We start from the raw sequence: 15,180 nt of genomic DNA, 5'->3' as shown, positions 1-15,180 counted from the left end.
CACCGTGTCTTGGCCTCCCGTGCTGTTCAGGAGCACCATGATCGTGATGACATAGAGACATCTCGCTGCAGCCCACCCAGCTTGTGAACTTGTGCGCAGGATAAACAGCTCCCTTGTAAACCAGTGCAATTTGTAATTTGGTGTATCTGCCACTCGGGCACAAATTTGAAACTCAGTGGAGCAGGGGGGTTTCTGTGTGGACTGATGCTTCTGATTTGGACTTCATTTCCAGAACCTGGTGTTCTCATAGATGACTGCCCACCTATTTCTCTGAGTGGGTGCACCTGCCCCCTCCCTGTGCTCCTACCCAAGCCTCCCAAAGGGAATTTGTTGCATTCCCCCAAACCTGTGTTTTAGTTTCTGACCACTGGAAACATACTGTCCATAGTTGGTATGTATCCATTTAGCTGTTTTATTGTGATCCCGTGAATAGATCATGAGAAAAATAATTTTATTCATAAAGATTAAACATATATGATTTAAATGCTGTCTTTGTCTTTCAAATCCCTCCATTCTCCAAAAAAGAAAAAACCCCAAAGAGTTTGTGTAATGGGTTTTTTCATATGTAAGTATGATGTTAAATGATTATGGAGGGAGTCAGAATTAGAGAGCCTAATAGAGTAAAATTGCTCTAAGAGAGATGTGGTCGAGAGAGGGGTGTGGGGTGGTTGGAGGACATGATAGCATTGTGTCCAGGGAAGAGATGTCCACTGGGAGAGTCTGTGACGTTTCCGCCGTATAGTGACCCCACCACATTACAACCTCAGTAAAGTCCAAATGTCTCTGTATGATTTCTGGAGCGGGATTGATTCTCGAGGGCCTGTGGATGCTGCCACAAGAAGGCTGGTGATGAGCGCAGGTTCTTTTCCTTTCATCGGAGTAGAAGCACAGCACACAGCCCTACATGACCCTCTCCCCGAGACATCCGCCCCTCTCTACTCCAGCGTCACTGGCTTCCTCTGTCCTTTCAGGCATTTGCACTTGGCTGTTGGCTCCACCTGACTGCTCTTCTCCCAGATGTCCGTGCGGCTTGCTCACCTCCTGCTCTTTCCTAAACGGTCCTTACCCAGTGAGGACTTAGCCCCTGTTGAAAACTGTACCCTTGCCCCTACCCACATATTTGATTTATCTTGAGTCTCTGGCTTCTCCATTAGAATTTAAAAGAGCAAGGTATTTGCTGTCCATCCCCTCCTCTTCCCCTAACTCTAGTGCCCAGTACAGCACTGGGCACATAGAAAGTACCCAACAAATGCTTTTTGAGTGAATCAATCAATGAGCGCTGTCCAGAGGAGCCCAGTCACTTGCAGTAACTAAAACTGCAAACAGGTGATTCTCAAGGATAATATTAGAGTCATCCTAGCTATATAGACACATGAGCATAAGTAGGACGACTGAAGGTAGGCATTTATTAAAATCTTTCCTGGAAACATTTATGTTCTTCAATTCTAATAATCACGTATGCTTGTTAAGTACATTACAAAACAAATATGTCTGAGGGAAAACAAGATCATCCTTGAAATATTAGTGTTCTAAAAATGTCTCCTTTAAATCCGCTCTGCCTCTTGGAGGAGTGCAGACTGCACATGTACCTTTCTTTGGAGCATTTTTCTTTTATTATGCAGTCATTTCAAATGTGATAAATAAAATGCTGCCAAAGAAAACATTACTTGCTATCCTAAGTAGTACATAAGAGCTGCTTTTCTCTTTTTTTTATACTCCTGATAAATTATCCAGAAGATTAATCTTTGCAAAGACTTTTTATCTGTAGAAAACATTATTTTAACCAATAATCTAATGGAAGGACTTCTCACCATTCAAGAGAATTTTATAAAGAAGTCAAAGAAAGACAAATAACATATGATTTTACTTATATGTGGAGTCTAAAGAACAAAATAAATGAACAAAACGGAAACAGATGCATGGAGACAGAGATCAGACTGGTGGTTGCCAGAGGGAATGTGGGTGGGGGACTGGGTGAAAAAGGTGAAGGGATTAACAAGTACAAATTGCAATTACAAAATAGTCACAGGGATGTAAAGTACAGCATAGGGAATATGGTCAATAATATTGTAACAACTATGTACGGTGCCAGGTGGGTACTGGAAACATCGGGGGATCATGTTGTAAAGTATGATTGTCTGACCACTATGCTATACACCTGAAATGAATACACAATAAAATTGAATGTAAATGGTAATTGAAAAATAAAATAAATTAGATGAGTACAAATCTCTACCCTACACTGCATGTGTATTTTGAATCTTGTAAGTCAGTGATGTAAGCCGTTTGGGGGACCGTGCTGTGGATAGAAGGTGTTGCCTGTGCCACAGAGATGCTGCTGCCACCACTAGCCCCCGCCGCCTAGCCACGCACAAGAGCCTGTTCGCTTCAGGACCAATTCTGCAAGTTCTTGCTCTAGATTCTGGGCCCTCCATCAACAGCGACTTCTGACTTTGAAACTTCTTTCAAAACGGATCATTTAAGACACAGATTTCTTTAAGTCAGGGAGAGAATAATATTATGATGGCCCAGACGTTACCTTCCTCTGTTTTTTATCCTAAACCTGCCATTTAGAATAAGAAGCTTCTCTGATTTCATGTAGGCCACCATATTCTTCACTTAAAGAAATGCTCAAATCTCTACAATCATCAGAGAGAGGCAAATAAAAATGATTATGAGGTATCACCTCACACCTGTCAGAATGATAGCCATTAACAAATCCTCAACAACAAGCACTAGCGAGGGTGTGGAGAAAAGGGGACTCTAACACACTGCTGGTGGGAATGCAGACTGGTGCAGCCACTGTGAAAATCAATACGGTGTTTCCTCAACAATTAATGGAACTGCATTTGACTCAGTGATCCCACTTCTAGGAATATATCCTCAGAAGCCTGAAATACCAATCAGAAAGAATATATCAGCGCTATTTACAATAGCTAAGATCTGGAAACAGCCCAAGTATTTATCAATAGATGAGTGGCTAAAAAAAGTTGTGGTACATTTACACAATGGAACACTATGCAGCTGTAAGAAAGAAAGATCTCTTTTTTTTTTTTTTTTTTTTTAATCCTCACCCGAGGACATTTTTCCATTTTTTGTTCAGGTAGAGTGGGAGGGAGAGAGAGGAACAGAGAGAGAGAGAGAAACATCGATGTGAAAGGAACACATCGAGTGGCTGCCACCCGCACAACCGACCAGGGCCGGGGACAAACTGCAACCGAAGTACGCGCCCTTAGCGGGAACCGAACCCGGGTCTCTCAGGACCGCAAGTCGACGGTCTAACCGCTGAGCCAAACCAGCCAGGGCGAAAGAAAGATCTCTTATCCTTTGAGATGACATGGAGGGACCTGGAGAGTATTATGCTAAGCGAAATAAGCCAGTCAGAGAAAGACTAGTAACCACACGATCTCACTCATTTATAGAACATAATGAACAAAATAAGCTGTCAACCAAAAGAGATCCAGAATCATGGAAGTAGGGAATAGAATAACAAAACTCAGAGGGATGGGGAAGGGGGGTTTGGAATGGCAGGGGTGGAAAGAGATAAAGCCAAGAACTTATATGCATATATGCACAACCAATCAACACCGACATTAGGTTGGGGAAAGTGGGAAGGGGGCAGGAGTGGGAAGGGGGATCAATGGGAAAAAAGGGGGAACATCTATAATACAATCAACAATAAAATAAATAAATTACACCTTTATTTTAGTAGAAATGAAACCATGAATATGAAACATCTTTTAATCACTTGCAGATACAGCTTTTATCGAAGATGTAACAAAATATATAATTGAAAAATATCCTTCTAAGAATGAGGGCAGACCCCACTGACAGTTTATTTGTCCTGGGTCTGTTGAACATCCATGTAGTAAAGCATGAACGTGAAAAAGTGAAAGACAGTAATGGTATAACCTTGGGCATCTCGAGCAGAGCTGAGGGAATGCTGTGTTTCTAGTAGTCACAGTGGGTCAGCCTTCAGAAAACTTAATGTAGTGACTTTTCCAACTGGCTTTGTGAACTTGACAATTCAGATTTTCTGTTTCCTACTTGGTTCTACTGATTAGACTCTTTGTTATGGGGAAAAAATATATGTTGTAAAACTAACAACTTATTTGAAATGAAAGGGAAAGATAGAAATAAAATACATCTATTAAAAAAAAAAAAAAAGAAAAGCCCTCTTTTATTGGCCAACTGTTTAGCTTCTACTCTTAAAAGAGTGAACATATAATTTATCATTCAAATAGGGACATATTTGGAACTGGAAGGGGGCAACTATTAAAAATTATATCTAATAAAATGATAATAACTTAAGATTTTGTGAGGCGAACAGAGTCATATGGTTCCTAACTATTAAAGAGAATAAAATGAATGCTTATCAAGACCATACAATGTGCTTAGGCGCTTTATATGTCTTATTATCTCTATTTTAAAACCATCTCTGATGTGGAATGTGGGAACATTTTCAACAATAAATCTGAAGCTCTGATAGCATATAATAGTCTAAAAGGAATTTTACGAACTTGACTCAGGACAGTTTACAGTAAGTACTATTGATTTAGCTGTTTGGAGAAAGTGCAGTAGATACACATTTTGGCCAAAAGCCAAATGTTAAAATCACCAATTGACTGAAGTTACATATTAATGGAATAGAAAGAAGTTTTGGGAGACAAATTAAATCTGAAACCTTATCAACCATTGTAAAGTCAAATTTTGGAGGTTTGACAATATGGGAAGGAAATAATTTATCAGCACCATCAGCTAGTGGACTGTCCCTGTGGCCCCTGTTGCAGGTCTGTAATCCTAGCGGGATGCTTGCTTCAATCAGAATAATGTGTAATGCACAGTATAAGGAACTTGGGATTCGCCAGTCAGCAAATCTCAAAATCCTGGATCTGCTACCATGGGAAATGTTTACCAGTCTGTAGCAATTATTTTGACAATCTTTTGTTTTTTTGGTCTCCATAGACTAAAACTATAAGGAATTGACTTTGATTTGAATTTTGAATAGTGAGTACACACTGTGCATTGAGATTCTCTTGTTTCTCTAATACTTCCTCCTTTCCTTTCTATTTGTTATTTATTCTTTCATTAAACATGTATTAAACACCTGCTCTGTGTATCAGCCGCCATTTCAGGAGGTGGGGATGCAGAGGGACAAAAGTTTCTCTCTTCATGGAGTTTATATTCTGAGACTTGGAGAGACAGGCAATAAACAAAACTATGAATTAAACATATAACGTATAAATAGTGTTAAGTGCTATAGAGAAGAATAAAGCAGGTAAGAGGGATATGAGGAATTCTCTCTTAAGGCTGGATCATGATGATTTCTCATGGTGGTGTTTTTAAGAGCTTTTTTCCTCATGTATTTTTTGAGAGCAAATGTGACATTTAACTATTAATTCCTCATAAGATATAGAGAGTTCCCAACTAGGACATTTTCCCCTCTGAACATCTCACTATCTAAATGGAATTAAATAAAAAAAGTGAAGATAATTTTTAAAGGTTATTTTTTAAATATTTTGAGTGCTAGTACATCAAGTAATTCTATAAAGAATAGATTTATCATGTAATCTTAAGTTTTTTATTCTGCCTTATATTATTTAAGAAAAATTTTATAAACATTATTGGCAGAAAAATGTTATCTACCCCCCCCCCCCCCGCTAAACTGTATTCACTTCTTTCTATTTATTTAACAAATACTTGTAATGTACCACTTATGTACAATAGGACAGAGAGCCAGGCATAGTTCTAAGAACTTACAAATACTAATGCTTGGTTCTCTTAAGAATCCTATGAAGCAGGTGTACCATCTCAAGGATGAGGACTTGAGAGAGTTTAAGGAGCTTGTTCCAGTGTACATACTCAGGCAGCCTGGCTCCAGGGTCCATGCTCTTCATCAGGATACTACACTGCCCGAGATGCTTTCTTGGCCAGGCACATGGGTTAGAGTCTACTAGTTGACCATCACTTAGTAGAGTTCATCTACTCGACCTTTTCCTTTCAACAGATGTTTACAAATGGCTTCTTTATATGTTTCCTTTTCTTTAGCTTCCCTTTGTTTGACAAAACTCTTAATCTTATCTTTTATTTCTTCATACATATTAAGTACAATTATTTTTAAATTTCTGCCTGAAAACTTCATTATCTTTACCCCCGTTTTGCTCCTGTTGTCTATTGTTCCTCTTAGTTTGTAATCGTATTTTCTTGTCTCCTCGATATGTCTGGGTAGTTTTAACTATGTGCCGGACATTGCATCTGATAATTGAGAAGATGGTTGAAGATCAGGATGATGTTATCTTCGGGCAGCGAGGGGTATGACTGAATGATCTCAGTCCTGTCAGAGATTGAGATCATTCAAAGTGAGGCTTCAGTTCCTTCAAGGGCAGGTCTATTTCTGGTATTATCTATACTCCTAAGGTAAATGTGCCAACCAAAAGGCTAAGTGATTGTATCAGGGTGACATATCCTTGGCATTCTTTGAACTCCAGTTTTCATCCTCCCCGTTTCATAAGTCTTTTGGAAATTCTACTCAGCTTTTCAACCTTTCAGCTGCCTCTTCTAGAACCACAAGATGTCCTTGTCCTTAGGAATAAAGTGGTCCTAAATATGGGACTGCCTTCTCTGGGGTTTCTTTGTTCTCCTATGTCTTGACCTCAATTTTTTTTTACTTCTTGTTAGTCCTCAGATGCTCTCAAAGTGATTTTGTTTTGTCCAACTTTTCTAATTGTTTTTGATGGGATAGTTTGTCCAAATTACCTAGACTACCCTTAATAGGAACACTTTCATATAAACCGTATTCTAGGTGATGAACCAGAGAGTTCCTGCCATCAGAGACAGCCTACGAGAGAGACCGGCATGGAAATAGACAAAGTACAAATGGCATAGAGTAATAGGGCCATTTAATTTATTGGCTAAGACCATGGTCTCTGGAGTTAGATCAGGGTTTAAATCTGAGCTATACCACCAGGTGGCCTTGGTTAAGTTATTTATCTTACGATAAAGAGAATGGACTAGGTCGTGGAGGGCTCTGGGTGTCAGGATTCACAGTAGGCACTTGAGACCCAGGGAATGTTTTGGATATTTTTTTTTAGTTTTATTGAGAAATAATTTATATACATCACTGTATAAGTTTAAGGTATACAGCATGATGGAGTTTTTTGTTGTTGTTCCAATAAAACTTTATTTACAAAATCAGACAGCAGGCTATGGTCTGCCAACACTGCTAGTTTAAATTTGAGAGATAATTTAAAAACTTCAGGGGCATCTATTTTCCAGGAAGTGTTGTTCTAAAGAGATAGGAAGAAATATGTGGTGAAAGAATCTATCAACCTCCCCTTTTCCTTAAATGATAGTGAGTACCATTTCACATTTCTATAGCCCTTTAAACTTTTCAAGGCTTATTTAAGTCAAGTGTTATCTTTTGTATTTTTGTTTAAAAATGAACTATTTACATTTAATATTATTTTGTATTAGTTTCAGGTCTACTGCACAGTGGTTACATAATCATATACTTTACAAAGTATTCTCCCTGATATTTCTAGTACCCACCTGGCACCATACATAGTTGTTACAATATTATTGACTATATTTCTTATGCTACACTTTACATCCCCAGGACTGTTTTGTAACTACCAATTTGTACTTTTCAATCCCTTCACCTCTTTCACCCAGTCCCCCAATACTCCTCCTCTGTGGCAACTATTAGTCTGTTCTCTGTATATGAGTCTATTTCAGTTTTATTTGTTTGTTTATATTGTTATTTAGATTCCACATGTAAGTGAAATCATATGGTATTTGTTTTTCTGTTGCCTGATTTATTTCACTCAGCATAATATCCTCTGCAGTTGGTCTATGCTATTGTAAATGGTAAGATTTCATTCTTTTTTTATGGTTGAATAATATTCCATTGTATGTATGTACCACAGCTCTTTTATCCGGTCGTCTATTGATGGGCACTTGGGTTGCTTCTGTATCTTGGTTATTATAAATAATGCTGCAATGAACATAGGGGTGCATATATTCTATAAAATTAAGGTTTTGGGTTTTTAAAAATATATACCCAGAAGTGGAATTTCTTTTTCTGTGTCTGTTAAGATAAGATGATCATATGTTCTTTTCTTTCATTCTAATCAATGTGTATTACTTTGATTGATGTGCAAATGTTGAACCATCCTTGCATCCCAGGGAAAACTCCCACTTGACCATGGCAAATGATCCTTTAAATGTGCTCCTGAATTTGGTTTGATAGTGTTTTATTGAGAGTTTTCACATCTGTATTTATCAGGGCATCTGTAAAAGTCCTGTACTTTTCTTTTTTAGTAGTGTCTTCTTCTGGTTTTGGCATCAGGATAATATTGACTTCATAATATGAGTTTGGGGGTGTTCCCTGCTTTCTGATTTTTTTGGGAAGAGTATGAGAAGGATTAGTGTTTACTCATAGTTAAATGTTTGGTAAATTCACCAGGGAAGCCATCTGTTTCTGGGGTTTTCTTTGTTGGGAGGTTTTTGATTATTGATTTAATCTTCTTACTAGTAACTGGTCTATTTTGATTTTCCATTTCTTCCTGGTTTAGTCTTGGTAAATTGTATGTTTCTAAGAATTGGAGGGCCAAGTAGAAGAGTAGCCTGCACAGAAGGGTAAGGTGACTCAGGAGACCCTGGTGTTCCAGGCACTAAAGGAAGAGGAGACCTTCACAAAGGTTACAGTGCTCAGCTGTGTCGAACACTACTGAGAGTTCAAACACAATGAGAACTGACAGCCCCATGAGATTTACCAGTTATAAGGCAGGTTGCTTTGCTAGTGTCTGAAATCACATCACTCATTTTGTTTCTATATAGAAAGGTTTCCCATATGGCTCATGTAAAGTCTCTCATCACTGAACTTGACTGCCTGATTGTTAAATCACTGTAAAGATGTATTTCTGCTGCAGTTGAATATCTGTACAGTCTCTACAGCTAGCCACCTCCTAGAACTGGATGTTTAAATCAATCAATATATCTGCAGTTATGATTAGTTTTACCTTTGAACAGGTTTCACCTGCATCTGAGAGCTGATGTATTTTTCTTAAGCTTCTTTTTATTATTAAAAATTCTAGTCATGCATTCTGGTGGCTGGAAGAGTGAATTAATAGTAGTCTAATCACCCTGGAGACACAGATGCTTTTGTGAGTTGGCACTGAGGTAAGGCTGCACATCTCTGCGGGGATGACGAGTGAATGAGTCTGCTGCTCACTTAACCTGCTGTTCTTTTCTCTCTCTATTTTTCCTCCTAGGAAACAGATGGAAGACTGCTGTGACCCCGCCCATCTCTTTGCTATGACTAAAATGAATTCCCCCATGGGGAAGAGCATGTGGTATGATGGAGAGTTTTTATACTCATTCACCATTGACAATTCAACTTATTCTCTCTTCCCCCAGGTTAGTATAGAGTTTTTTGCCTTTCAATACAGTTTCTTATATGTCTTGATTTTATAGGAAAGATGTAATTGAATTTGCCCAACTAATCAGATGTACTTTTCATATTCTTTCTTCTCTTCTTAATTTTAAATGCTTTTTTAATAGTTGTCATTCTTTTGTGTATGAATCACATAATGTTTTGATGCAAGGAATCACATAATGTTTTGTGTGGGAATCACATAATGTTTTGATGCAAGGGAAGAAGTAGGATGCTATAGAGTAACGGTTTTCCTACCCTTTCTGATTTGAGTCATATGAACTAAAGGAAGCAAACAGAAGAAGACGCAAAGGCAGGGAATTGTGGGATTCCAGTGTTGTGAGCACTGGAACATTGTCTTCGGACTGATGTTGCTCTCAGAGAGTGGGGACCATATGGTCAGAGTTGTTAAGCCTTCTTGGAGTTGTTAAGCCTTCACCCTGTGGTTAGACTTACTGCTGTGAACTGGAGGCGTGATGGGTATGGAGAGAAAGAATTTGACCACTTTTGAAGTGGTCTAAAACAAGCTCTGCCCATTTAATATTTTTCTTCTTGATTTCTTGAGCATTAAAACAAATGTTTTACTAAAGTATATCTATGTAACAAGTAGGGGAAAGGGGAATCTTTCTTCCTGGGGAGCCCTCATTGGAGAGGGGCTGGATCTTAGGTGAAATTGCCATTAGGGAGAAATGGAGAAATGAATCTTGGCCTCCCGGGGTCTTCTAGCCACCCTTGATTAGGCCCAGATGGTTGTGTAGAAAGAAGTCATGGTCAGAGCTGGAAAATGGGACTGAACCTCTCATGTATCTGTAATAACAGCAAAGAGTCTTCACAGGGGGGATCCTGTGAAGCTGAGGTATAGGCTCCCCTGGATCCAAAGCCACACTCTCTATGAAGTAGCCCATATTTTCTATTTCGTCCTTAGGTGTTTTAGTCTAATTTAATTGTTCTAGAGTGTAATAATGAGTTCTTTTTAATTTTTTTTTCAATTAGAAATAAAAGGTTTAATTGTTGCTAGCATTTATGTGCTATTTGTTTGCCCTTGGGAGGCTTTCTTGTGTTAAAGGAAATAATTAAGAGTCATAATCACTGGGGGGGGGGGGGGGTGCGCACCTGAAACTAATATAATGTTGTACATCAACTGTAATTTAAAAATTAACAAAAAAAAGTCATAAAATGTGGGGTTGAGTTCTGTCTCCATTTGTTACTAAGTAAATGCCTTGCTAAGTCACCTAACTCTTCTGAGACTCGGCCTTCTCATCTGTACAATTGGGACAGCAGCCCCCTGTCCTGCCACCTCTCAGCTGTGGTCAGGATTAATGTAGACAGTTTATGTGCATGTACTTTGTAAGCTACAAAGCATTATAGAAATGTTAGGTATTAATGTTGTTCTGGTTCATATATGACATCTTCAGGTGGGGGAATGAAGAATATAATTATTTAAGTCAAGGTTTAAGGCAAGACAGAAATCTTCCTAGGTATTTTTCACAGAAAGATCTTTCATATCGGGAATTAAGCACTTAAAAAGCATTAGAAGAATAAAGATGCGGGAGTCGAGAGGTGGCGCCTGGAATTGCTTAGTTCAGGAACCTACAGCTCTAACTGTGGCTTAGGAATTAGAAAGCACCAGCTGCCGTTGCCATTCCTGAGGCCTAAACTGCCAAAACGATAGAAACAGGGCCAGGAAGGTGGGTTCCAATCCACACCATCCTTCCAAATCTTTCTCAAGTGCATCTAATAGATAAGCTTAATTTCCATCTGGAACAGTAGTTGCTTAGCAGTCCAGGAGAGGCAGCTTTAAATCAAGCCTCAGCAGGGAGCTAGAAGAAGGGGAGAATAAAGGGTGCGCAAGCCAATCCACAGTAACCTCTTTGTTCAAAACCTGATATCAACTTGCTATGAAATGAAGGGAGACAAGGAAGCAATCGCTTTAACAGCTCATCAAGTAGAAAATAATTTAAAGAAATCCCAAGTAGGCTTTGTATACATGAAGGCTTTCAGCCATATGAACTGACTTCTAACTTTGCGCTGGAAAACAGATTTGAAGAAAAGAGACAGTTCAAGAACTGCAAACTAATTTCCCATCTTATCTGTCATTTGTAGCAGTAGGATAGTAGCAAACATTTCCTATTTCAAAAGCATGCACAGAATTCTGTGCCTCTTTATGCCAGTAGAAAGAACGAGGAACTATTTCTTAATGATAAAGAAAAAAATGCTTTTTTCTTAGAAAGCAGAAATTATTACATCACTGTGTGTGTACTCACTGAACCAGTTTAACAAGGACATTTTTGCATTTATCTTCGGACAGAGCAGGAGGGAGAGAGGAGGGGAAGAGAGAGACAGAGAAACGTCAATGTGAGAGAGACACATTGAGTGGTTGCCACCCATACAACCCCAACTGGGCTGGGGACAAACTGCAACCAAGGTGCGTGCCCTTAGCAGGAATGAACCCGGGCCTCTCTGGTCTGCAGGCTGAAGCTTCTAATCGCTGAGTCAAACCAGCCAGGGCAACAAGTAGCTTTTTAAAAATAGTTGCGTGTTTATTTTTCTCCTGAGATTCTGAAAAGACAAGTTAATTTATAGAAATCTGGGAAAATCAGTTTGTATCCACAAAAACACCTCATCATTATTTCTTAGGGAGATATTTCTAGCTTATCAGGAAGCTAAGTGGCCAGTTCATTGACATGCTTCCTTCCACTCTCTGTGGGAAGAACACTGTGAGGGGCTCAGTGTTGTCCGTTGAACAGTGTCCCTCCTTACCTTGAGTTTCAGCAAAATTGGGCCATATCACTCATTCTCCAAATCAGATGTGTAATTTTATATTACACCTTTAATGACATATTTCAATAAACTTAATTATATATAACACTTCTCCCCTAAAAGCTCAACGTATGTTAGCTGTCATTGTTATTGTTTTTATTCCTTTGTCTATTTCTATCCACTGTTTTGCTGATGTTGTTGCCAACATGCAGTAGGAGATGCTCTGTGTGCTGCGGAAAGGCAGCAGGTCCTGAGTCAGCACTGGAGGGTCCAGGACCGTCCTATTGAGATGCTACACTGAGTCTCCTGAATTACAATTAATAGCTCTTATTTAGACCTCCCATAACTTCCCATAGCTTTGTTATCCAATGTATTCAATTTTGCCTCGTATGAAGTTATGTATATAATAACATATTACAATTTTCTTAAAGTCCTTCTCTGCTGGTCTCAATATCTTGTGCGCTTTTGAAGAACAAGAACAAGTTTTCATTTCTGTGCCTAGTGCAGTGCCTCCCACTCAAATAGAAGTTCATTTCCAGCTGCTCATTTGCCAAGGGCTCCCTCTTATGTCTCACCTGGGCTGGACCCCTGCAGTGCCCTCGCCTGAACCGCAGGAGACCAAGCAGAGCATGTTGATGCAGCTGTTTTCAAATGGCTCTACAACTATATGTTGATGAAATAATTGATGAATCTTATTAGGCGTGAAGGGTGGAATTTTAACCCTCAGCTAGGTTTTCTAGAATATTTTTTCTGTGTTTGAAGGGTGATGGTCTTTTCACTTTGAGACTCTCCCCATGCCCTGGGTTGTGGTAAGTTCCTTACTTCTTTGCCAAGAACTGTCCCTTTTAAGCCTACATGGTTTCGTGTTTGTAGATTTTACTGAATATAGTTGTCCCTCACCACTTCACACTTCGACTTTGGCGGTTTTACTGTATCGTGGTTTTTTTTCAAATATATTCATTAAAAAGTTGATCGAGTGAAAATGATACAGCACGCCCTCGGTTGTCTGAGTCAATTATATATCCCTTTATTACAATTAAAATTAAAATTACTGTATGTATGGACTGTAGGCCTATGGATTCGGGCACTCCAAGACTCCTCCAACGTCAGGTGCAACCGCTAGAGTCTGGAATGGATTGACCACGATAAACAAGGGATGACTCTAAATGCTATTTTGGCCTAAATCATTTATGCTCAGAAAGAGCATAAATTTTCTTAGAAATGAACGAGGGTGGAGCAGGAATGTTAGAAACCACAAGTGTGCTGGTATAATTTGAAAAATATTTCCTTTTGGTATAATAAAAACATGGTTGGCTCATCATTCTCCTACATTGTGCTGAATAGTCATGTGATATAAATCACAAACTAGACTAGTCATTTTCCCTCAGAATAGCCACCCAAGGCCATAAGTAAAGAATCACAAAACATCAGCCCTGGCGGTTCGGCTCAGCGGTTAGAGCGTCGGCCTGCAGACCAGAGAGGCCCGGGTTCTGTTTCTGCTGAGGGCACATACCTCAGTTGCAGTTTGTCCCCGGCCCTGTTTGGGGTTGTGTGGGTGGCAACCACTCGATGTGTCTCTCTCACATTGATGTTTCTCTCTCTCTCTTCCTCCCTCTCTCCCTTCCACTCTATCTGAAGATAAATGCAAAAAAAATGTCCTCGGATGAGAATAAAAAAAAAAATAATAATAATCATGAAACATCATTAATGCATCCCAAATGGACACTCATTTCCAGCTCCTGTGGTCGCCAGAAACTCCCTGACATGGTTCCAGTCAGCCTGGACCCACAGTGCGCTTGACCCTTAAAAAAAACCAAGCAGGACGTTTTGAAGTAGTTTATTCAAAGTGGCTTTGTTATGAGCATACACATTCCCCCTCCCCCTCATCAGAGAAGTGTGCTTAACAGAACCCTCTGAGCTTCTGGATATGCCTGAATTTCATAGCATTTTTTTTTTTCCCAGGAAAATTTGGATCATACTATGTAATCTATAGCATTTGGTAGCTTGTGTTTTAATTTATTATTGTTGTAATAATTTTCCCAAACACATATCTTTTTGATTAGAAGGAAACTAAGGAATATGTAATACAGAAGAAGAAGAAGAAGAAGAAGAAGAAGGAGAAGGAGAAGGAGAAGGAGAAGGAGAAGGAGAAGGAGAAGGAGAAGGAGAAGGAGAAGGAGAAGGAGAAGGAGAAGGAGAAGGAGAAGGAGAAGGAGAAGGAGAAGGAGAAGGAGAAGGAGAAGGAGAAGGAGAAGGAGAAGGAGAAGGAGAAGGAGAAGGAGAAGGAGAAGAAAGAAGAAAGAAGAAAGAAGAAGAAAAAGAAAGAAGAAGGAAGAAGAAGAAGAAAAAGAAAGAAGAAGGAAGGAAGGAAGGAAGGAAGGAAAGAAAGAAAGAAAGAAAGAAAGAAAGAAAGAAAGAAAGAAAGAAAGAAAGAAAGAAAGAAAGAAAAGAAGAGAAGAGAAAAGAAGGAAACTAAGGGGACTAATGTTTGTTAAAGATGGTTAACGAATGGTCTACCTGACACAGGGGCTTCACCAAATAGGTGCTTATTTATTTCAAGCAGTAACAAATTAGGAAGTGGGCATTTTAGGGCTGGGTGGTAACTACACACTGTGCCATCAAGCTTCTAGACTCCTACCTTTCTGCTCAAATATCCTTAGCTGATGGCCAAGGAACCTCTGGTTTGGGTCCAAGATTCTAGTAGGAAGAGGGAGGAAACAGAAGAGGAAATATGACAGACTCCTAGTGATGTGTTATTGGTCAGGACTGAACCACATGGACCCATCTACCTGCAAGGGAGGCTGGGACTTTCAGTATTTCCACCCTAGGCAAATGCACTATGTGAGTCGACCTGTACTATCTGGCTTGGTTTCTTCACATGTTACTCACTCTATCCTTACAACAGGTCTGTGTAGTTATCATTATTGTCTTCATCACATGGATGAAATTGAGACTGAGAAGGGTTCAATAACTTACTGAAGGTTCTA

General features: G+C 39.3%; 1 protein-coding gene across 1 annotated transcript in view; it reads left to right on the top strand.

The window, feature by feature from the left end:
* ST8SIA1 (ST8 alpha-N-acetyl-neuraminide alpha-2,8-sialyltransferase 1) overlaps positions 1-15,180 on the top strand; it is a 151,099-nt gene that overhangs the window by 51,608 nt on the left and 84,311 nt on the right. Inside the window, exon 2 of the mRNA XM_036251987.1 lies at positions 9,273-9,417. Within this exon, the coding sequence (XP_036107880.1) occupies positions 9,273-9,417 (145 nt within the window). The remainder of the gene's footprint in view (positions 1-9,272; positions 9,418-15,180) is intronic.

This window comes from Molossus molossus, unplaced genomic scaffold (assembly GCF_014108415.1).
Source record: "Molossus molossus isolate mMolMol1 unplaced genomic scaffold, mMolMol1.p scaffold_m16_p_10, whole genome shotgun sequence".
Taxonomy (NCBI): domain Eukaryota; kingdom Metazoa; phylum Chordata; class Mammalia; order Chiroptera; family Molossidae; genus Molossus; species Molossus molossus.
This window is presented reverse-complemented; position numbering and strand designations above follow the sequence as displayed.